Source organism: Scyliorhinus canicula, chromosome 17 (genome assembly GCF_902713615.1).
Source record: "Scyliorhinus canicula chromosome 17, sScyCan1.1, whole genome shotgun sequence".
Taxonomy (NCBI): Eukaryota; Metazoa; Chordata; class Chondrichthyes; order Carcharhiniformes; family Scyliorhinidae; genus Scyliorhinus; species Scyliorhinus canicula.
In genome coordinates this window covers 110,401,395-110,425,879 of record NC_052162.1, presented here as the reverse complement: position 1 = coordinate 110,425,879, position 24,485 = coordinate 110,401,395, and the positions used below count along the sequence as shown (strand labels likewise).

Here is a 24,485-nt window from a genome sequence, read left to right as displayed (position 1 = left end):
ATTGTTTAGCACAAGCTTGTATTTTATCTACAACTTCATTAATTATGTATTTGATTAATTTTGTTATGACGTTTCTCTTCACGGTCGCAAAATACATTGCTTCACGATTTCTTGACTGGGTACGTTTGTGTAGTGCTTTCACCATCAGTTAGTAAGGGGCCATCTGCACCAATGGGTGGAGGTCAGCGGCCTCTCCCTATAAGCCATAATCAGTGATGTTTCTGGGAGGAATTAGTCTGCTGTGGTGACCTGCACCAGAGCGAGGAGTACCACCATCACTAGATATGCCTGAAAAGGCGTGTTTGTGCTTTCCAGTCCCTTTTTGGACAGCACCTCAGAATGTTGGAATTCACCCTGTTTTTACATTTTATCAATTGGGATGATTTAGGAAAATGGACAGTCACAGACTTAAGTTCTATCTGTCCAGATTTTACTTTCCCTGACATTCTATTTCATTTCCCTATTCCTGTCAAGAGATCAAACAGTATCTAACAGTAATAGAAATATTTAAACATTTATAGAAAGAAAAGGCTGTGCAAATTCGGGCCACCCTATCTCACTTTTCTAGGCATAGCGCCTCACTCCCCTCACCGCTCTACAGAGGAGCACTGCGTCGCTTCCTTTGTGGTCTCACCTGTTTCTCTAGGCAGATTATCTCACTCCAGCCAATTCTCTGGAAATGAGAACGTCGCTCCCTTTGGGGCCTCAGTTGTTTCGCTCGGCAGAGTATCTCACCACCCCTACGCCCCCCCAATGCTCCAGAGAGGCGCAGTAGGTCGCTTCCTTTGGGGTCTCTCTGGAGAGAAGCGCTCTCTATATTTTACACACACTCCCTTAATCTGGTCTTGTTTACCCTATGTTCTGATCCACCCATCAGTTGGCAAAACTGCACGCCAGCACCCAGTCAGGAGTATAATCGAAGGTAATACTCGCCAATCTGAGGTCCTATTGTTATACATAGCCCATGGAACCAACCTCTGCTGCCAAATTGTTGTGGAGAAAAGTAAAGCTATTTGGCCTCAGTGTATTTCACTGCTCCATTCACGAGATACGAGGCGAAGGCTCGTTTATTCAAGCTTTCGCGAGGGCCTCTGGCATTCCAAATGGGACACCAGGGAAGCCCAAATTTAACAATGGTGCAGGCATTTATACTTCAAAATTCTATTAAGTTAGCATATATCAATCAGTTGTTACTAGTTATCTATGTCCAATCAGGATTATTGATTAAGGTTACATTATGCATCGTATATGAGAATAATTAACCAATCAGCCGAAGCGTATGCATGCTTAATTAAACTATCCAATAATTACAAAGGCATGTTTTTGCTTTGAAATTAGTGCTGTCGGTGATCTGGTATCGAGGGTGCAGCCATCGATCACCTACCCCCTGCCATTTTAATGGCTCCTTTATGCCATTCATCCATCCTCCCCGCTGTTATCAACACATAAATTAGAGGCGCAGCAAGTGTTACAGTGTCCCGCGTTGAGCAACAAACCTTGAGACTTAAGATTGCAATTTCCATCCCTACATATTGGTCACTTCATAGACAAATTGGGTCCTTCTATTATTAGACTTAGCAGCTTATTTTTAATTCTGTATTTTCTCCCAATATAATTGAACTAAAGGTTTTAAACTGACTTCAATGCAATATTTATCTACTGGTTCTCAAATGTTTCTCTTCAAGTAACAACGGTGCATTTAACGATTGAGCGTCAAATTGAGTTCTGAGGTGCCAAATGTGTATACAAATGAAACAGAGACCACACATTGAAGACGGCAAATCCGCATAAAGAGAATGTAAACATTGTGAACAAGGAATGAGCAAAGCTATTTATTTATAATTGAATCGATACAATAGGGATTGGGAAGCTACAATTACAATCCAGGCATAATTTTCTTGCAAATTTCAAAGAGGAAAACGAAAATGCTGTCTATGATTGTCACAGTTACAGATTCAGAATCATGAACTGGTCGTGTTTCATTTCTAGAGTCCCCAAGAGAATATGTTTTAATTTCGGAAAGCCGAGTTTTTAATAAACATCTGAGGAAAATCTTTGGAGTCAGAAATTAAACGGATCACTTTACCTGCAAAAGAGGGAGGAAATAATGAGCAGATGTTTATGTCAGAAATGTCAATCATTGATTTATTTAGACATTTTCTAATCACTCTGACTGAAATGTGATGGATTAGTTATCCTCACCTTCACCAGTGTAACGGCTGTGCTGTAGCAAATACTCAGGAAGAACAGGGTGATGAATGTGGAAGCAGTTGTCCAGATGTTGCCGTTATCATCCTCATACTCTTCAGTCCAGATGCGGTCTGTAGAATCTACAGAGATAAAACCGAGAATATATAATTCGATTGTTTATGAATGCAGAATGTCCTTTTGATTTCTTCATATATTCTATTGTATCATCCTGAAGGTGCAGACTCTCATCAATCTCTGACAGCTAATGCCACCACAGACGTTCATTCTGTCCAAAAATGGGATTCTCCTGTGTGGAAGTTTCTCTTGGTTGAATTTCATCTGGTCTCTAAATGTAGAATATTATAATGGGTATTGCGACAGGCTCACTAACTAAAAACAAATTGTTTAATTACAAAAACTGATAACTGACCATTTGGCGATTGTGAATACATATGTTCAAGATACCTGAAGTGAATTAACATCTTGTCCGTTGATGTGTGATCTAAATACTTTCACAACTCCATAAAATAAATCAGTTTCCATGTGAGAACATTGGCTCTGTGTGTTTCTTCGGCATATCTTTTTTACGGCGGGAAAGTCTGTTAGAAAAACGCTTTGGAATTGTACTTTCGTCTATAGACTGACGTATGTATTTGTTTTAAGATGTGTGTGTGAGTATATGTGAGCATGCGGTTGTGACCTTCTGTCTGTGTCTATTTTTGTAAATTTCTCCTGTGCGTATGTATTTGTGTGTGTTTGTGACCCTGTGTCAAAGTGTGATGTCTGTTATTGTGTGTGACCGCGCATTTGTATGTACCTTGTATTAATGTGTGTATGTTTGTGTTTGAACCTGTGTCAGAGTTTCTATTTGTGTGCATGTTGCCCAGTGTCAGTGTATGCATGCGTCTAAGTGCGTGTCTGAGTTACCTTCCCACAGTCTGTTTAAGTTTGTGTGTGTGTGACCTTGTGCCTGAGGATAGAATGGTGTTTCTGTGGTTTTGTATGCGTGTGCTTATTAGATTGTGTCAGGTTTCCTGTGAGTCTTGATGTAGATGAGTGTATTTTCGACCTTGTGTCAATGTGGGTGGGAGTGTTTTTATGTCAGTGCTTGTGTGTGCGGGTGCTTGAGTGTCTCCTTGTGTTACCTTTTAGGTGTGTGTTTGGGTGTGTATTTATGCACCTAAATCAGTATGTACATACATGTCTGTGACCGTGTGTGTGTACGCAAGTGCATGTGTGCTCCAATGCCAGACTGTGCATGCGCTTACGAGACCCTGTATGCGTGGCCTTATGTCAGTGTCTGTTTGTGCATGTTTACCTTGTGTCAGTACCAGTGTCTGTGTAATCTTGTGACAGCGTGTGTGCATGTGGTTGTGTGTTCTATGTGTTTGTGTATGTGCATGTGTGTTTGTGTGTGTTTGTCTGCACCTGTGTGTATGTGTATTTGTAATATTGTAACTATTTGTCTTAATGTATATGTTTCTGACCTTGTGTTTGTGTGTGCGTTTGTGAGTGACTTTGTGTGTGTGTGTGTGTGCGTGTGTGTGGACGTGAGAGCGTGTACGCTATGTTGTGCCACTGTGTGTCTGTGTGTGTCAGAGTATGTGCATCTGTAATGGTGTGCTTGTGAACTTGTCTCAATGTATATACGGGAGTATGTGCTTTGGCTGTTTGCGTGGGTGTATGTGTGAACAGTTTGACCCCATATGTCTGTATGCGTGAGTGTGCCTTTCTGTGTGACCTTGAGTCAGTGTGTGCGAGTGATAACATTTGCGAGTGTTGGGTTCAATTCCTTTTGAGTGATTCTGTGAACTTGTGTCAGTGTCTGTGACGATGTGTGTGTGTGCGCGATGTATGTGTTTTGTATGTGTTTGTGACCGAGTTTCACTGTGTGTGTGTGTGGATATGCATGCTCGCGTGTATGAACTCTTGTTTATGTATACTCGCCTATGTGTGACCTTTTGCATGAGTGTGGGCATATGTGTGGGCCTATGTGTATGAATGTTGGCTTGCCTGTCTGTTTGTCTGTATGCATCTTTTTGTTACCTTGTGTAAGTGTGTGTCTCTGTCTGAGTGCATGCATCTGCAGGATTGTGCTTGTGAACTTGTGCCAGTGGATGTATGTGAGTGTAGGTATGTTAATGTGTGTAACCTTTTCTGTACGCGTGTGCGCTACTTTGTGTTAGTGCATGTGGGAATGTGTGTGTTCGTGTTTGTGTGACGTGTGTGTGCACGTGTGCATGTGTTTTAAGTGATGTGGAGATGCCGGCGTTGGACTGGGGTGAGCACAGTAAGAAGTCTTACAACACCAGGTTAAAGTCCAACAGGTTTGTTTCAAACACGAGCTTTCGGAGCACGGCTCCTTCTTCAGGTGAACTCATTCTCCTCATTCACCTGAAGAAGGAGCCGTGCTCCGAAAGCTCGTGTTTGAAACAAACCTGTTGGACTTTAACCTGGTGTTGTAAGACTTCTTACTGTGTTTTAAGTGTGTATGTTGGCTTGACCTTGTATCAGTGTGTATTTCTCTGTGTGTGCTATCTGTGTGTGTGTATTGTGTATCTCGTTCTGTGTGGTTTTCTAAGGAATTGTGTCTTTGTGAATGTGGGTATGTATTTGTGTGTGTGGATGTGTGAATATTCGTCTGTGTTTTTGTGATCTGGTGTGTATATTTTTATGTGTGTATTTGTGTGTTTGCAGCGCTATGTCTGATCTTGTTGATATGTGTGCGCTCCTTTCCTGTTGTGTGTGTGCGTCTCTGCTTGTGACCTTAGGTCTGTCTGTGCTTGGGTTTGTGCAGACGTTTATCTTGCATAACTGTGTGTCTTTGTGTGAGTCTACGCATCGGTATGATTGTGATTGTGAGCTTGTGCCTCTGTAGTGGTGTACGTGTGTGTGTCGTTTTCGTTATTCTGTGTTTATGTATTTGTTATCTTGTGTCAATTTAAATGTGAGTGTGATCTTGTAATAATGTGTGTGTGTGTGTGTGCCTGCGTTCTGTGTGGTCTGCGTGTCTGTGTGTGTGTCAGTGTGTGTGAGCGACCTGTTGTCAGCGTGTGTTTCTGTGTGTGTGTGTGTGGGGAGGCGGGTACGTGTGTGATCGTGTGTCAGTGTGCGTGTGTGCGTGTGCATTTGTGGCATTTTTGTCATTGTGTATGAATGTGTGAGTGTCTGTGTGTGACCTTGAGCCAGTGTGTGCGTGCATGGCTGGATCTGCATATGCGTCTGTTTGTTTGCGACGTTATTTCAGCGTGCACACGTCTGCGTGTTTTGTATCTCTGTGTAATTGTGTGACCTTGTGTCAGTGTTTGTGAAGATGATTGTGTGTCCGTGTTTGTGCGTGTGTGTATTTGCATATGTTTGTGTGTGTTCTGACCTCGTTTTAGTGTGTATGAATTTCGTGTGTTTGAGATCTAGTTTCAGTATATGTGCGTGTGTGATCGTGTCTGTTTGTGACATTGTGCGTGTGTGTGTGTGTGTGTGTGGGGGGGGGGGGGGGAGACATGTTGTTGTGAATAAGTGTATAGCTGTGTTTTTCCTGTGTGTGAGCATATCTGTATCTTTGTGCTTGTAAACTTGTACCAGTGCGTGTATGTGTGTGTATCATTTTGTGTGACTTTTTCTGTCAGCGTGTGTGTGTATGTGTTAGTGTGACCTTGGGAAAGTGTGTGCATCTGTTTTGAATGTGTGTTTGTGTTCGTGACATAGTGTGTGTGCGTGTGTGACCTTGGGTCTGTGTGTGTGTATGCGTTTACGTTGGATCAATACATGTTTTGCATAATATTACCACGATCGACTTTTAAAATCAGAGTGCATGAAACTAGAAGCTGTCTTGTATGGGGTCCAATTGGGAGCTCTCCAATTGCTCTGATTAGGAATGTAGTAAGTTAATTGTCCCCATTCCTTCTCTCTGGTCGGCGAATGTACCTATGTAACGTTTTTGACCAAATGGAGGAGCAGTGGTTAACCAATACCTCCCATCGCTGACTCTCAGAGAAGCGGAGGAATATTGTGTTCACTGTGCCCTAGGCCCTCTATCTGTTGGGTAACTGAAGGTGCAGTGCGTTCCCTAATACACCTTTTCGTGCTTTGTGGAGGTTCATTGTTTTCTTTTAATGCATTTTGTCCTCTCTATGTTCGGACAGTGGAGATATATTTCGATTTCCTGGGTGACCCTTACTTCAGCTTCCAGTGGTTGTATTGCGGCAACAATAAGCTGGCACAATGTTTAAGCAATGGATATTAAACAAAGAAGGAACACCGAGATCTAAATGTTGCTGTGTTTGATTGTGAGGAATGAAAAAACGTCAGATTTCACCTCAGTGGAAGGAACGTTGGTTAAGACTTTGCGGAATTTTGAAATGAACAATCTTTCCTCTGTCTCTAACCAAGGATGTAATTGACCATGTACCCCAGTTGTACAAGTTTTGGGTCTAAGAGCTGTAAATAGTCGTCTTTAATTAAATAGGCGGAACAATACAGGCTACTAGTCTAGAAGGGCTTGAGGTTCATAAGGAGGAGCTGTTAGCGATTCTGGAAAGTGTGAAAATAGATAAGTCCCCTGGGCCGGATGGGATTTATCCTAGGATTCTCTGGGAAGCTAGGGAGGAGATTGCTGAGCCTTTGGCTTTGATCTTTAAGTCATCTTTGTCTACAGGAATAGTGCCAGAGGACTGGAGGATAGCAAATGTTGTCCCCTTGTACAAGAAGGGGAGTAGAGATAACCCCGGTAACTATAGACCAGTGACCCTTACTTCTGTTGTGGGAAGCGTCTTGGAAAGGTTTATAAGAGATAGGATGTATAATCATCTGGAAAGGAATAACTTGATTAGAGATAGTCAACATGGTTTTGTGAAGGGTAGGTCGTGCCTCACAAACCTCATTGAGTTCTTCGAGAAGGTGACCAAACAGGTGGATGGGGGTAAAGCAGTTGATGTGGTGTATATGGATTTCAGTAAAGCGTTTGATAAGGTAACCCACGGTAGGCTATTGCAGAAAATACAGAGGCATGGTATTCAGGGTGATTTAGCAGTTTGGATCAGAAATTGGCTAGCTGATAGAAGACAAAGAGTGGTGGTTGATGGGAAATGCTCTGACTGGTGTCCAGTTACTAGTGGTGTGCCACAAGGATCTGTTTTGGGGCCGTTGCTGTTTGTCATTTTTATAAATGACCTGGAGGAGGGCGTAGAAGGATGGTGAGTAAATTTGCAGATGACACTAAAGTCGGTGAAGTTGTGGACAGTGCAGAAGAATGTTACAAGTTACAGAGGGACATAGATAAGCTGCAGAGCTGGGCTGACAGGTGGCAAATTGAGTTTAATGCAGAAAAGTGTGAGATGATTCATTTTGGAAGGAATAACAGGAAGGCAGAGTACTGGGCTAATGGTAAGATTCTTGGTAGTGTGGACGAGCAGAGAGATCTCGGTGTCCATGTCCATAGATCCCTGAATGTTGCCACCCAGGTTGAGAGGGTTGTTAAGAAGGCGTACGGTGTGTTAGCTTTTATTGGTAGAGGGATTGAGTTTCGGAGCCATGAGGTCATGTTGCAGTTGTACAAAACTCTGGTGCGGCCGCATTTGGAGTATTGTCTGCAGTTCTGGTCGCCACATTATAGGAAGGACGTGGAAGCATTGGAAAGGGTACAGAGGAGATTTACAAGAATGTTGCCTGGTATGGAGGGAAGATCATATGAGGAAAGGCTGAAGGACTTGAGGCTGTTTTCGTTAGAGAGAAGAAGGTTCAGAGCGGACTTAATTGAGGCATACAAGATGATCAGAGGATTAGATAGGGTGGACATCGAGAGCCTTTTTCCTCGGATGGTGATGTCCAGCACGAGGGGACATAGCTTTAAATTGAGGGGAGATAGATATAGGACAGATGTCAAAGGTAGGTTCTTTACTGAGAGAGTAGTAAGGGCGTGGAATGCCCTGCCTGCAACAGTAATGGACTCGCCAACACTAAACGCATTTAAATGGTCATTGGATAGGCATATGGACGATAAGGGTATAGTGTAGAGGGACTTTAGAAGGGTTTCACAGGACGGTGCAACATCTTGGGCCGAAGGGCCTGTACTGCGCTGTAATGTTCTATGTTCTATTAGCAGAATTAAAAAAAATACAGTTAATTCTGAGTTTGTGCATCTTAATCAAAACTGGCGGGTAAAACTTTATTATCTTTACTGAAGTAAGACATCTACCCGGTAGATTTTCATTGACATGAATTAATGGTGTCCATCAGTGCAAGGGAAATGTTCACAAAACTGGGTTTACCGCTGGATTTATCAACCGTTCTGTTCGTGATCTTCAAGGGAATCGCTTCATGTCCAACCACACATGAGTACGAAGCGCCGCTGGCCCACTCCTCCGCTGCAACGGATAACAGGCTGTACAAGAAGAAGGAGTTATTGCCGTTCTCCGCCATCACTTCGGTATTCTTATAGTTCCCGGGATTCAGCTGTTTGCCATTGACGGTCCACTTGACGAAGATCTCTCGGGGGAAGAAACCTCTCACTAGGCAGCTGAGGGAGATGAATCTCTGAGTGGAGGCTTCTGTCGAGGGCAGGAGGACAGAAACGGATGGTTCCAGCGGGTTTGTAACTGCAGAAAAGTAACAATAAATGTGTATAAAATGAGAATTGCAAACAAAAGTACATTGGTGGAAATATGTGAGATATGTGATTGGTGTTGAATTTTAAAGGTTTCAATTTTCCATTTTAGTATCTGTCCAGTTATCTAGTTTGACGCACAATCAGATACTATCCTTTATTTTGAGAAAATACGGCACAAAAACAGGCCATTCTGGTCTATGCTGGTGTTTAAGCGCCACATCAGGTTCAATTGACCTTACTTAATCGAACGCTAATATAATTTCGGTCACTTGCTTTACTCTTCGTTCACTTTTGTATTTCTCCTGAGCTGCATCATTTACAGTCACAGTGGTTTCATTTGGTGGAAAAATCATTCAGAATTGTCCTTTAATGCACTAAATGCTATTAATTGATTCTTAGATTTGCACAGGATAGGCACTACGACTTTTAATTGATTACATTCCACTGCTTACCTTCTTCTTTGCGGATGGAATTTCTTAAAGGAGTCGGCAGATCCTGATCGGTCACCACGCAGTAGAACCTCGTTCCACCCAGCCAGTCTTGTGTTGAGATGTTTAACTGGCTGAACACACTGTCAGGAGCATTTCCAGGTTTGACAGCAATCTCTGATTGCAAAGTCTTCTCTCCTTGTGTCCAAGACAAATTTACTCCGTAAGGGGCGTTAGTCACGATGCAGGTTAAGGTCACTGTGGCCTCCAGTAAGACCTGTTCTACTGGTGGGGGCAGTATAGTAATTACGGGATCTGGGCAACTGGAACTACCTGGGAAGCAGAATTGAAAGTCGATCAGAAAAAAAATCTGAAAAAGAACACCAGGATTCAGCTTTCTCCCTCACAGGATAAAGGCATATTTGTGACTCTTAACATCTCCCTTTCGTTCGAACACCATCGTTGTTCGACGGAAAGGGAGTTGCAACATTTCTGGGAGACACAATAACATTGCCTTAGTATTTTCACCCCGAGTCACTGGTAAGGACAAAACGAGGTACCCGGTGCTGCAATTGAAATAGATTCTGGTGCAATCCTGTTATTGAATCGTTCTTATCATTGATCATAGAATTTACAGTGCAGAAGGATGCCATTCGGTCCATCGAGTCGGCATCGGCTCTTGGAAAGAGCACCCTACCCAAGGTCAACACCTCCACCCTATCCCCATAACCCAGTGACCCCACCCAACACTAAGGGCAATGTTGGACACTAAGGGCAATTTATCATGGCCAATCCACCTAACCTGCACATCTTTGGACTGTGGGAGGAAACCGGAGCACCCGGAGGAAACCGACGCACACACGGTGTCCTTAAGATGCGCAGACTCCGCACAGACAGTGACCCAAGCCAGAATCGAAACTGGGATCCTGGAGCTGTGAAGCAATCGGCAATAACAGAACGATTACAACAGACAATGAGTTTAAATCGTGCCACACATATTTATTTGATCTGCAATCAGTGATGATCTAACCTAAAATAAAATTTATCTATTTTCTTTAGAAGATGGCAATTCTTGGGACGAATGGTAGTTACAAATTCTCAATGTGAAAACACCCTTTTGCCAATATGACCACCAAGCAACTTGGCTCCATTCATAAGGCCACAGTCCCATTTCTAAGGTCCAGTCCAAATATTTCTGTTCACCTCCAATTCCAGGAAACAAATTAAGCACCTGTGTTCGATAACACATTAATCCTATAAGGTCAAGTAAATCCTGCGTCGCCTATGACACCTGCCACCCGTGCTGTGAAACTGAAAACGTTTGCAGACATAATGTGCATATAATTGTTAGATGTCGACTTCAACATGAATTTTTAAGCCTTGGTAATGTTTTCTTTGTCAGTGTGATGTAATATATTCCAGGGCACCAGGTCGAGGAAACCCAATGATGATTCATTATTCCCAAAGCCAATCATTGCAGAAGCTGGAAATCTAAAATGATATCTATCTATACATATAAATTTTGAAACACTCAGCTTCAGTGTGACTGTTTCTTTCTCAATATGTATCCACAGGAAACAGAATAAAACCAATAGAAACCATGTTTCCGCATTTCGGTGTTTTTCGAGGTTAGTTCTGCACGCGATCGTTGCTGAATTTGCGACTTTGCTATTATTCATGCAATGTCAACGTCATCAATTGGCTGCTAAGTGCTTTGAGGCAATCGAATGTTCGTCTTGCGCTGTTTTAAAAAAAATCCTGAATTTGATTTGACTTTGGAAGGACGACACGGTTAGGAAATAGGTCTAATTCTAGGGCGCTTTTTAATTCTATTCAATTATTGGCTTAGATTGAGATGAGAATGGAATTTCGCGCGTTCGTGGTTTGTATCTCTTACCCTGGGGTCTAGTGATGTTCCGGCTTTGAGTTGCATCTTTATGTATGACCTGGCAGGTGTAGACCGTGTTACTGAACCATTCCCCGGCGGGAACTGTGAGCCTACTGGTGGCCGAGTAGTTACCGTTCACTTCAAAGGCAGGGGAAGTGACGATGCCCGAGTTGAAGGCTTGACCATTCTTCAGCCACTTCACGGCAATTGAATTCGGGCGGAAGTCAAGGATTGAACAGACGATGGTAGCAAATCTCCTGCTTGTGATTTCTTCATTGGGACTCAGTGTGAGGAGAATAGTTGGATGATGGACCACACGGTCTTCATGAAAATACATATTGTTTGGAATTAATGTTGGTACAAAGCAAAGAATTAAAATTGCAAAACGATTCACTTAAAAGTCACAAAACAGGACTAGGCCACTCGACTGCATAGCGCAAGGACTAACATCCTTGCTCGTGGGGTTGCTTATGCTGCTGGGAGGAGTTTAAACTAATTATGCAGCGGGAGGGGCGGAGACTGTGAGCAGAATAGGGACACCGTGCATCATAGAAAAGCAATCAAATCAGAGGGCATTCAGCCGGTAGTAAGGTTCAGGAGCGTAAGACAAGGCTGACTAAACTCTACTTTAATGCCTGGAGTACTACAGGTAAAAAGGATGAGTTAAGAGCGATGGTTGACACATGAAATTGTTGTAGCCATCACGGAGACTTGGTTAAGGGAGGGGCAAGATTGCAAGCTTAATACCCCGAGATACAGAATCTTCAGGAGGGGGGGGGGGGGGGCGGGGGTGCAAAAGGGGGCGGCTGTCCTTGATCTATTAGTTAATTAGTCAATTACTACAGTAAGGAGAGATTATAGCTGAGGTGTGATGTCAATTGAAGCTTTGTGGACAGAATAAAAAAGGGACAGTCACATTGCTATGTGTTTATTATAGACCCCCAGACAGTCAGAGGTAATTAAGCAGTATATTCTGTCCACAAAGGTGTTGGCAGGCATAAAAGTGTAGAAGTCTCCAGGTCTGGACGGATTGTTTCCCAGGTTTCTGTGGGAGGCGAGGGAGGAGATCTCAGTGGCACTGATCCAAACTTTTAATTCTTCTCTGGACATGGGAGAGGTGCCAGAGGACAGGAGAACCGTGAATGTGGTGCCACTATTTAAGGAAAACTGTAGGATACGTCATTGAACTATTGGTCAATGAGTCTCAAGTCAGTGCTGGGGAAACCAATGGGGAAAATTCTGAAGGAGAGAATCTATCTTCACTTCCCCGGGAACGGTTTGATCAGGGATAGTCAGCATGGCTTTGTGAAGGGAGGTCATGCCTAAAAAAATAAATTTCATTTTTTGGGGACGTGACTAAGTGTTTAGATGAGGGTAGTGAACATAGAATAAGATAGAACATAGAGTGCAGAAGGAGGCCATGCGGCTCATCGAGTCTGCACCGGCCCACTTAAGCCCTCATTTGTACCCCATCCCCGTAACACAATGACCCCTCCTAACCTTTTTGGACACTGAGGGCAATATAGCATTGGAAATACACCTAACCTGCACGTCTTTGGACTGTACGAGGACACCGGAGCACCCTGAGGAAACCCACGCAGACACGGGGAGAACGTGCAGACTGCACAGTCTTCCAGCAGGGAATCGAACCTGTGACCCTGGCGCTGTGAGGCCACAATGCTAGCGACTTGTGCTACCGTGCTGCCTGGAAGTTGATGTCGTTTACATGGTTACAGCAAAGCATTTGATAAGGTCCCCCATGGAGACTTATAAAGAAGGCATAGGGTACAGGGGAATTTCATAAGGTGGATTCAAAGCTGGATGCGTTGTGGGAAACAGTGTAATGGCTGCTTTAGTGATTGGAAGCCAGTGTCCAGTGGCATGCCACAGAGATCTGTCCTGGGCCCCCTATTATTCGTAATTTATGCTAATAACTTGGATGAGTATGTGGGGGGTAGGATCAGTACGTTTGTGGATGACACAAAGATAGGCCGGGTGGTTAGCAGTGAGGCTGAGAGTCTTGGGTTACAGGAAGGTATGGACGGGATAGTCCACTGGACAGAAAAGTGGCAGATGGAATTTAATCCTGAAAAGTGTGCGTTGCTACACTTTGGAAGGAGCAATTTGACAAGGAAACATTCAATGAATTGCACCACACTGGCAAGTCCTGAGGAACAAAGAGCCCTTGGTGTTTATCAATCATCGCATAGATTACAAAAGCAAGGAAGTCATGCTGGAGCTGTATAGAACATTGTTGAGGTGACAGCTGGAGTACTGTGTGCAATTCTGGTCGCCACATTATAGGAAGGGTGTGATTGCACTGGAGCGGGTGCAGAGGCGTTTCACAGGATGTTCCCTCGGATGCAACATTTTAGTTATGAAGAGAGGTTACAGTCTTGGGTAGTTTGCGCTGGTGCAGAGAAGACTTAGGGGCGACCTGATCGAGGTGTACAAGATTATGAGGGGCATGGGCAGGGTGGATAGGGAAGAGTTGTTCCTCTTAGTTGAAGGGTCGGTTACGAATGAACACGTGTTTATGGTGAGGGGCGGGAGGTGCAGAGGGGATTTGAGGAAAAACAATTTTACCCAGAAGGTTGGGACCGTCTGGAACGCACTGTCTATGAGGATAGTAGAGGCGGGTTGCCTTGGATACCTTAATAAGTACCTGGATGAGTACTTGGAACGTCTTATCATTCGAGGCTATGGGCTAGTACTGGCAAATTGGATTAGGACTGGCAGGTCAGATGCCTTCCATGCGGCGATGCAGACCCAATGGGGTTTTTCTGCCATGTATCCTTCTGTGAGTCTGTAATTCTGGAGTTTATCTTCCGCATGAATATCTTCTCGCCCTATTTTCTCTGTGGAATGCGATAGTGCGGAAAGCAGCTGAGACGAAAACCTGATTCGTTTTCAAGTGGAGACGGATTTAGTTCCTACTGCTAAAGTGATAAAGGGATATGGGAGGAAACTGGAACAGGTAACTTATTTAGATGATCAGTTCTGATCACATTGAGTATCGGAGCTGTCTCTAAGGGCCAAATGGCCTAGTCCTGCGCCTATTTCATCTGGTTTCATCTCACTGTATCAAAACAACGTTTTTGTCTTTGTCCCTTATCAATCTGCGAATATTACCCTGAACACAGCCTTTATAACACGGCCCCACAGCATTTCCCCATTTAGCTGACTCTTTGTGTAAAACATATTTTAATTGAAGATTACATATTTATTCGTCATTTTGTTCAATTCGGAGAAGGTAGGTTTGGTCTCATCTACTTCATAAATCTGAAAGGTCTTTATTCGGTCATATCTCAAACTTTCAGTTTGTGCTACAGAGCGTGCCAGCCTATTCACTGTGTTGACAGTGGTGACCAATCAGCTTCAGGTCTGTTCCCTCCTATTCCAACTGCCCTATATCATTCTCCTGAATTTCAATCTCAATTGCATGTAGCGTTGCAGGTGTAATCATTAACAAATGACTGTTAACAGTAAACTAAGAATTATATGGTGAGCAAAGCTATACACAGTGCACCACGTTTGATGTCGAGACTAGAAATGCACGCTGAATACTCAGTGTGATGGGACTAGAATCGTAGACAGTAAACTAAGTGTAATGTGGAGAGCAAAGCTTCAGACAGTACAGTTTTTTTTGTCATGTGCAGAATAAAAATGCATGCAGAACACAAAATGTGGTGTGCAGATCAGAACTGTAGACAGTTCACGAATTGTGATGTGGACAACAGCACTGTACATATCACACTAAGTAAGAAATGGAGATTAGAGTTGCTCCAAGCGTTGCATTAAGTGTAAAGTGGAGACCGGAACTGCACACAGTACTCAACGTTTGTTGTGAAGTGCAAACTGCATACCTAAAACCTAGTCTGATGTGAAGAGTCGGACGGCCCACAATACAATAATTATGATATGGAGTTCAGAACCGTACAGAATACACCACATATGTTGGGGAGACGAGAACTGTACATAGTCCACCAAGTGTGCAATATAGAATAGAAGTACCCACAAGACAGTAAGCACAACATGAGAAACGACACTACACATTGCTCAATTTAAACCCTATATCCAGAATTTGGGCACTTTCACCCTTCACCCACCTCCGGCACGGCCACCCCATGCATCCCACAACACTAACCTGGCATTTCCTTTTTCCAGACAGTGCCGCCGCGTTGAACCTCGCAATAGATAGTGCTGCTTCCGATCTCTGATTCAGCGATAGTTAACTGGCTGCTCAGGGTGTGAGTTCCCCTCTTGTTTAGCACTGATGCATAAGCCGTCACGTCATCCCTGATCGTCTCTTGATCTTTCTTCCAGGAAACACTGCTGATTTCGGGGGAGTAATCCATCGCCAAACAGCCGTAGGTGACTGAGCCGGCAATGTTTGTTTGTTCACAGGAGGAGAGCAAAGCGTAGAGGGTGGGCGGAGACGGCGTTGCTGGGAAATAACGGTCAATTCAACAAGTTAGCATTTTGATTCGTGCTATGAAATCAGCAGAAATTTAGAAGTTTGATGACAGGTCACATTTAATTCAAATAACTTCTGATCTGGAGCTGCATTTATGAGTTGATGGACCCAACTGGACACGCCGTCACAGGCTAATATTTGCCACAGGAGAAGGCACAATTCTGAAAATGCAAATCCTGTCCATAATAAGTTAGGGACACCTGCCAATAAGTTAGGGACACTTTGCCTTGTGCTTCCTCGAACTCTTGGTCATCTGTTCAGGTTACTATCTTTCCTTCACCCAAATAATTTCAACTATAGGTTCGCCGATATTATTTCTAAATATCTGCTATTGACATTATGTTGCTCCCACCCGCTTACAATCAACATATATTGGATAATGCAATGGTAGAAAGGTTTAGAAATCACTGTCTTAAATCCGACAGTTCGAAGAAAGATTAAAGTTATTCTTTATTTATTTTTGGTCCTGAATATTGGCGGTCAGGCCAACGTTTGTTTCAAATCCCTGTATACCTTTAAATTAGAGGCTCATTTCTGAGACAGTTAAGAGTCAACCAAATGTTTGTGATATGCCTGAAGTCACATGTGAGTAAAACCAGGGAGGAATGGCAGATTTATTTCTTGAAAGTGGATCACTGAACTAGCATGATTTGATGACAGTTGCATTGCTACCATCATTAAGACACCTTTCATTTCCAGAGTTTATTAATTTAAATTAATTCTCATCTGCTGCCGGAGTTGGATTTTAATCCGAACCCCCCAGCGTCTGAGTTCTTGGTATCCTATCCGAATGACACTGCTCCAGTACCACTGCCCGAATAACTGCTCCTGACAAACCTGCACATTTATTCAGTATCTAGCTTCTTCTTATTAATCTATTGTCAACCATATTGTGCCATTGCACTTGGTTGAATGCACTGTATAAACTTATGTTGTTATTTTCAGAGGGCATACTTGGATAACTTACGGCAACATCTGTTCGACTGATCATGCAACTCATCCAGGCTAGATATACTAGTTGTATTACATTTAGATGAATCTGAATTATGTAACCAGCAATCCCGTTCAATACCGAATGTCTAATATTCGTCCCATAAATTCCATTTATATGCAGTTATTTTGGATTCTACTCACAGCTTTTGTTTTCTACGTTAGAATATCTCAGGTGCCGTGGAGCATAAATTCAACCCCACCCCACCCTTTCAATAGTTTGCTGCAGATTCAGTCACCTAACTGGGAAAATAAACGTCTCGAATTTCACCAATTCACCTAACTGGGAAAACAAACATCCCGAATTTCTGTCAAATACCTTTATTAAACCTCCCTGATCAGAATTAATCGCATACGTACTGGTTCCCGTGTCAATAATAGCTAGATGGATGGATGGATAGCGAGATAAATAGATAGATAGATGGACAGACAGACAGACAGATATATAGATAGATAAATAGATAGATAGATAGGTAGATAGATAGATAGATAGATAGATAGATAGATAGATAGATAGATAGATAGATGCATAGACAGAGAGATAGATAGATTGATAGATAGATAGACAGACAGACAGATAGACAGACAGATAGATAGATAGATAGATAGATGCATAGACAGAGAGATAGATAGATTGATAGATAGATAGACAGGCAGACAGATAGACAGATAGATAGATAGATTCGATCATATTGGAACATACAGTTTTCCAATCAGTTCTCTCAAATATTTTGTTTCTGAGCTCTGGATCAGGTCGACCTGATTCAATAAACGCTTGATATTGCAACGTTTACCCATCATCAGCAACAACTTGGTGATTGTTTTTCGATATAAATACAAATTAAATTAACGATCTGTTGCTTAATGGGAGGAATTTTGTTTTTGACATGTAGTTCGAAACACTCACACCCTATTTTTTGAAAGTCATGTTTCGGACTCGTCCAGTAGAAGTACCATCACATCAGATACAGAACAGAACATCTATTCTAAATCTTCCTTCACACAGTTCTGTAAAGCTCTCCAAAACCACACAACAATTGTGAAACGTATTCCAAAACTCCCCCGAGGCTACACAGTGAGTTAAATCGTCCGCTTAATATGGACAATCAAGATAATCCGGCTCACGTACAGGGTACACTGAGGACATAAAATCTGAACCACAAGCCTGAAATTCAGAACAACACACCAGAAGGGTTATGGCCATTTAGGGGGATTCTTCATTCTCACACAGTGACCATTTTCACAGAAGCAGAGCAGTAATAATTTCTACAGAGAGTTTCGACAGAAACAAGCATGGCAATTGAAGCAGCTTTCCGTAATTATAAATATAATCTTTCAACTGAAGGACTGTAACAAACTTCCAAAGCTGTGCTCGATGTGAGATAGAATTAAACAAAATGGACATCTAATAACTGAGAGGTAAACTTACTTTTTTAAAATTAAAATTACTGTTATTCTGCCCATTCAATTTCACTGTGTTAGATAATGCAGATTAAATATTATCTGTCAGCTTTGTACTGCTCTTTGTAAATCTTAGTTGACAAGCGACATATCTTTCAAATGTATTTAAGTGGATAATGTGTATTACGGGATTATTATTCGGCCACCGATATTGAACATGAACTTCCATCACCTTAATCCAGGGAGACAACAATTAATTTATACTGCAATAAGATGAAAAAGTTTTAGTTTCAATAAAAACAAGGTCAATTGGATATTGCCTTTCGCCCCAATTAATTATGCATGTTAATTATTCTGCGTGCACAGGCGGATTATGGAAGCCAATAGTATCTAAAATATTTATACGAAATTTCTTGAGTTTGAGTTGATCTACTTTCATTCCTCTGAAATTAAGCCAATAATTAATTGAAAAACTGCATTTGACTGGCAGCACTTTATCCCTATCGGTCTACAATTCACAATTGTCAAGGGTTGTTTTCCCTTCGAACAGGTACATTAAAATGACGTACAATCAGTGTAGTTTTATGTTTATTACAAGGACACTAGCAGGGTAATAATTATATAAATCTGGAGAAATGCACGCTGAACACTGATCATCCACTCACATGATTTCTTTATTGTTTTAAAATTAGAGTACCCAATTCATTATTTCCAATTAAGGGGCACCTTAGCGTGTTCAATCCACCTAGCTTGCACATCTTTGGGTTGTGGGGCGAAACCCACGCAAACACGGGGAAAATGTGCAAACACCACACGGTCAGTGACCCAGAGCCGGGATCGAACCTGGGACATTGGCGCCGTGAGATTGCAGTGCTACCACTGCGCCATCGTGCTGCCCTCACTCATATGATTTATGACTTAAATATGAACTTTGAAATTGCCGAGACTAAACAGGATGCAAATTAATTAAATGTCTGGAAATGACCTAAGGAAATTATGGCAGCTGAGTTAGAAACATGTTGATTTATCAATTCATTCTAAATTATTAAGAAATATCTCCAATCATGTGTTTCAACGTTAATCCTGGGCACAACGCCAGCACATTTGAGAGAGGTACCTTATTTTTAAGGAGCTTGCACGGATATCTGTCCTATTTTTGTATTGGTGATGTTTCGCCCGATTATTCCAAATTAATGAATAAATGTCTACATCTTCCTCAGTTGTGCCTTTTTAAGCATAGATTATTATCTGAATTAAAGTTCTGAAAAAATAGTCAAATAACACCATGCAAATTTGGACAAATATATCATGTCGCGTTTAATTAATTAAAATGATCAATAATTTGTAATACTGCTCTGCTCTTTACTTACACACCTATAAACGCTTTATATTTATGATCAGGTTCGCACGACTGAAAGCTCCTCTATTCTACAAGTATCATTCACATGTTGGGATTTAGAAATGGGTAATTAAAAATTGTTCAAACATGATCAGGTTACTTATCTCAATAATGAACAGTGGATTATTAAATCCTCTGGACACGGTAAATAACTTTGGAGTTAAAATGCCATACCAAATTGCAATAGCAGCTTAAAAGAACTAAACAAATATAACTGGCAGTTTTGATTATTGTCAGAGATTATGATAGTTAAGAATTCAGGCAATCTTTTATTTGCTACTGCAGTCCACACACTGCACCTAATTGAGTTTGAAAAAATGTAGCGCCCTCTATTGAAATTAAAATCTACAATATTCATTCTAATCCTGCATCATCTGAGATATTAAAACTCAACGAACAAAAAAGAACCGTGATTTTAATAAGAATTGGATATAGCTTTCAGGGCTAAGATGCCCATCGATTTAATTATATCCCACATACAGCACAGATTTGGAAGATTCGCTGCTGTACTTCAATTCAAATGTTACGATACAAAATAGTTAAGCTGTTTCAATTGCAATGTTTTTCTACCTCTAGCTTCATGTAAGCTTCACTTTATTTGCATTTAACTCGGACGAAATAGCAATCCGTTGACTATCAAGGACGCCTATTCCTCTTACAAATTGTTCAGAGCTGGATTTTCCGGTTCACCAGCCGCGTGTGTCTCGGCGGCGCACCGTTTTCTCCCGGCATACAGGCACTTGTCACTGTGATTTCCTATGGAATCCACCCCACACCTCCGGGAAATCCGCGGGAAAAGTGAATCACAACAGCCGGAACCGGAGTCAGAACAACACAAGTGAAGAATAATTGCAGTTCTGCTGCACAGTAAAGATTCAACAATCAGCCGGTCATGCTAAATTAACCAACTCCAATTATCAGCGGCATTTCATTGATAATTAATGAGCATCTTTTAATTATCTGTGGAAGCCAGAGAAAAATAAATTAATCTAAAGTACCCCTTTAAGCTGAACACCGCAATTAGATAAGTATTAAAAAAAATTAAAATAAACAAATATAACTGGATATCGCCTTGAGCCTCTGGACTTTCTCGTTGAGTTTAATTGTGCTTCATGTCCTGCAGAACTGTGGAAGCCAACCCAAATGTCTTATTCTTAAAAGCAAAATATTGCAGATGCCTGAAATCTGAAGTAAGAACGAAAATGCTGGATAAACTCAGCCGGTCTGACAAAATCAGTGGAGGAGAGATAGAAAGGCAACGTTTCGAGTCTATATGCAGCAGAAAAGACGCAATTAGACTCCTAATGTTTCTTTTTCGCTCTCTACAAATGCTACCAGATGCTGCAGATTTTTAAATAATTTGTATTAATAATGCGAATGAATGTATATTGATGCTATTCTTATTCTAGTAATCTTGCGCCATATTATCGCATTATATTGTCTGTGTTATAGTAATTTCACTCTCCCACATCCTTCAAATCATTTAACTCAGTACTTCAGCATTATGGTGTCACTTCATAGGGGTATCATATTCAAGATATGAATACTGTAGCTAAATCTGTATTTGTCACATCAACAAAAATGCGTCTGATATCCAGAAATATTTATTGATTCAGAAAACGTATCTTTTCTCTCTGCAGTGTCTTTCAAACACGCTTAAATACAGAACCAACATCATTTGGTCGTGATCTGCAATGAACACCACATAATTACCAGTCTCATTAACGTCAGGTATTTCAAGTACCACAGACACATTTTCTCCTCAGCCAATAAACAGTAAATCACATCACCAATAGACTCAATGTAACAGCTGCGTACTTCTTTAAATCCTTCAACAAAATCAAATGTAACATTTCAAATGAATCTCAAAACATTGCACCTAAGCTGCCTGCCAATCATTTATTGAAATAAACAGAAACATGAAATTATGGCAAAATAATTAACTTTGAACGTACCATGTTTAATATATCGCTGTTAATTTTCACAGCATTTATTTTAGGAATAACAGCCGTAATTTTGGTAATTTTTATTAATTTAAGCTCTATCCAGGCAACAGATGTATTCTTATTTTTTCTCTTATTATTGTAGCTTTTCTCTTATTAAAGATGAACGTTCGTCAATAGTATACTCATATATTGCAATGTTTTATGCAAACCAAAAAGTGACTCAATTCACTTTAAAACAGCGTTTTGAATTGTTTTTTGCATGGTTTTTCGGCCTGAAATCACATTTCAAATCTTATCAAACGTATGTTTCCTTCATAAACCTCGCAGCACTCAGATGTCACAAAGATTAAACCTGATAGAAACGCCAAACTGTTTAACAAAACTCCTGTATTTAAAGTAAACCGGGCCAAAATCTCATCAGCAGATAAAAACCACATCACCAATGCAACTCCTTGACAGCCCATAGCTTTGCGGCATGAACAATTGAACTATTGAGAACACAGAATCCACCTACTCAAGAGATCTGGTGAAATACATGAATTATTAAAAGAAACATAAATATAAATTAATGACAAAAAACCAACAGCCTAGGATGAGGGAATGTTTCTTACCTGAAGTCACCGTCACCATGGTTCCTTGTCCCCAGTAGTCAAGATAGTCACAGTCTTACATTCGCTGGTCTGAGTCACACAATAACTGCTCTTGCACATAACGGGAGAAATGCATAATTAGTTTAAGTGTTGCTAAGCGAGAAGCAAACTAAAATGATGATGTATCTTATCAAAATGATAAATGTGGTTAATACATGTTTTAAGTTCAGAAATTATCCTGAAATGTTATATTTCGCTGATTAACTCAAGACCATGTATTGGAATGAGAAACTGAAAATGTATTAAGTATTAGACTATGACACCTTGAGCATGTCACTTTAGATGTTCTGGATAGACATAGGGCTTCATACATATCCAGACCAAATGTAAATTCAACCAACTAGCGCTGAGCTGGTTTTTGTATTGACAGTAATTGCTGTGCCCCCAGTATATCACGATGAGACACGCCATGTCAAATACTGCGGCTGAATTTTAACGCTAAAATACCGGGACTAAACTACACAGGGCTCTTTAAAAGTTATTGCAGTTACTGAGAATGACTCACTGTAACATCTCAGAGAATAGTGGTCATTTTGTACATAAATCTTTTCACAATGCTTAACAAGCCTTTGCTCATCTTTGACATGACAATGAAAATGAGGGGAAACGGAGACTTTAATGCAATTTGTCAATACCATATTACTTATTTCGCATCTTTCTGGTTAGTTTACTTCTTCGTTGATATTCTTCCTATGGTCCTCATGTTACATTTGAGGAAATCCAGTTTCTGTGGTTTTTGTATGAGGAGCTCGCTATGTACAGCGCCGTGCCCCCAGATTGTGCCACAGTGTCATGAACCAGTACAAATACTGCACACAATCAGTGATCACTGAATTTACGAATGAACCCATTCAGTAAACAGAAAGTTTTGAAGATTTTGATTATAATCCATCTACAAGTTTTACTGACAGGCACAGCTTTCGACTAAACTCATTCCCATTCATAAAATAACATTATTTTCCATTTAGCCCCAAGTGATGAATTCTAACATAACAATGCTCAGTGTCTATACGTACTTAGATTTTATCTTTTAATTCTTTCCCAGTTGAATTTTGTAAGCGATGCAATTTTACAAGTTAGGTTAAATACGTTTCAATTTTTTGGTTAAATACTGACCTATGGTTCACTGTAATTACTATTCTTCGGTTTCTGTACGGGCTCCGGATGTGTTCAAGTCGCTGTGGTCTCTTGCACAGTAATACATGGCCGTGTCTTCGGGTCTCAGATTGTTGATCTGAATGTAGGTAATGGTCGACGTTCTTGATGGGACGATTCGACCTTCGACTCCAGGCGCGTAATACGTGGTACTCGACGGTTTATGATAAGCAAGGAGCCACTCCAACCCTTTTCCGGGAACTTGTTTAACCCAGTGCACATAGTAACTGTCCAGACTGAAGCCGCTGACTGAACAGGACAGTTTATGAGATTCGCCGGGCTTTATCGTCACAGAAGCCGACTGGGTCAGTACGATCTCTGACTGGGCATCTGTTAGTTAATAGACAATACAATGGTATTAGATAACAATTAAATAAATTACAATAAATAACTGTACGATATCAGATCATAAGCAGACGTCTATTGCGTCGCTATTTAGTCAGAAATACACACAGGCAAAAGTCGTCAGGAAGAAGCAGAGACACGGCACGAATCCCATCATTCTGCCTCTGGGTAGAACTGACTCGGAACGGATCTCGACGCTGCAACAACGTCTTCTGATCGTGAACCTGAAGCTGAACGGTCGAAATATTTATACTGGCTCGACATCCGTATGGCAGAGAGAGTTGGAGATTGCGAGTCACCGCGTCCCCCAGAGCAGTCTGACTCCTCCTCTGTCTTCCTGTCTGACTGCAGGAAAAAAAAACCAATTATCAAACGTGATAGATCCATGTCTCCCCCCCCCCCGCCCCACACACACACAGAATACGATGTTTGGTTGTCGACTTGCTGTAATGAAAGAGGCATCGCCTGTCCCACGTATTTAGTTTAAAATTGAATCGGTGTCAATATTTCCATTCCCAAAAAACACTCCAAATATTTTATAAGGTCATGAGCTCTATCTCCTCTATTCCAATACATGTACTTCAACCAGAATCCTTAATTCAGATTATCCGATGATCTGTCACATCGCAGTCTTTTTGGATCGTTCTGGGCACATATTCACGGCTGTCCTCCTGTGCACTATAATGGCGATTATATATTTCAAAAGCGACAATCCCCATTGCCTGAAAAGTACTTTGAGATTAGCCTAACTTCGTAACAGGCGCTACATAACAACTAACCGTTCTTAATCTCTTTGGGAAAATTTTTTGGGATGAAAAGTATGTATACATATAGATATGTGTTCCTGCACATCGTAATTTCTGGAATAATAACGCATTAGGAGATCTAATCCAGCGTTATATGTGCAGCTTCGCTTTCAAGTAATCCGCCCTGAATCAATGGGCCACTCAATCTTAGTTTATCTGTGTGAAGTTTGTTGTTTCATATAATAGAATTTACAGTGCAGAAGGAG

General features: G+C 41.3%; 1 gene segment (V, D, J or C); it reads right to left on the bottom strand.

Moving 5' to 3' along the window:
• Positions 1-1,816: 1,816 nt before the first annotated feature.
• Positions 1,817-23,281, bottom strand: LOC119952320. The segment is given in 8 exon segments: positions 1,817-2,086; positions 2,203-2,330; positions 8,457-8,783; positions 9,247-9,555; positions 11,120-11,431; positions 15,258-15,557; positions 21,935-22,019; positions 23,090-23,281. Coding segments are annotated over 7 exon segments (1,404 nt in total).
• Between the last annotated feature and the right edge of the window lie 1,204 nt (positions 23,282-24,485).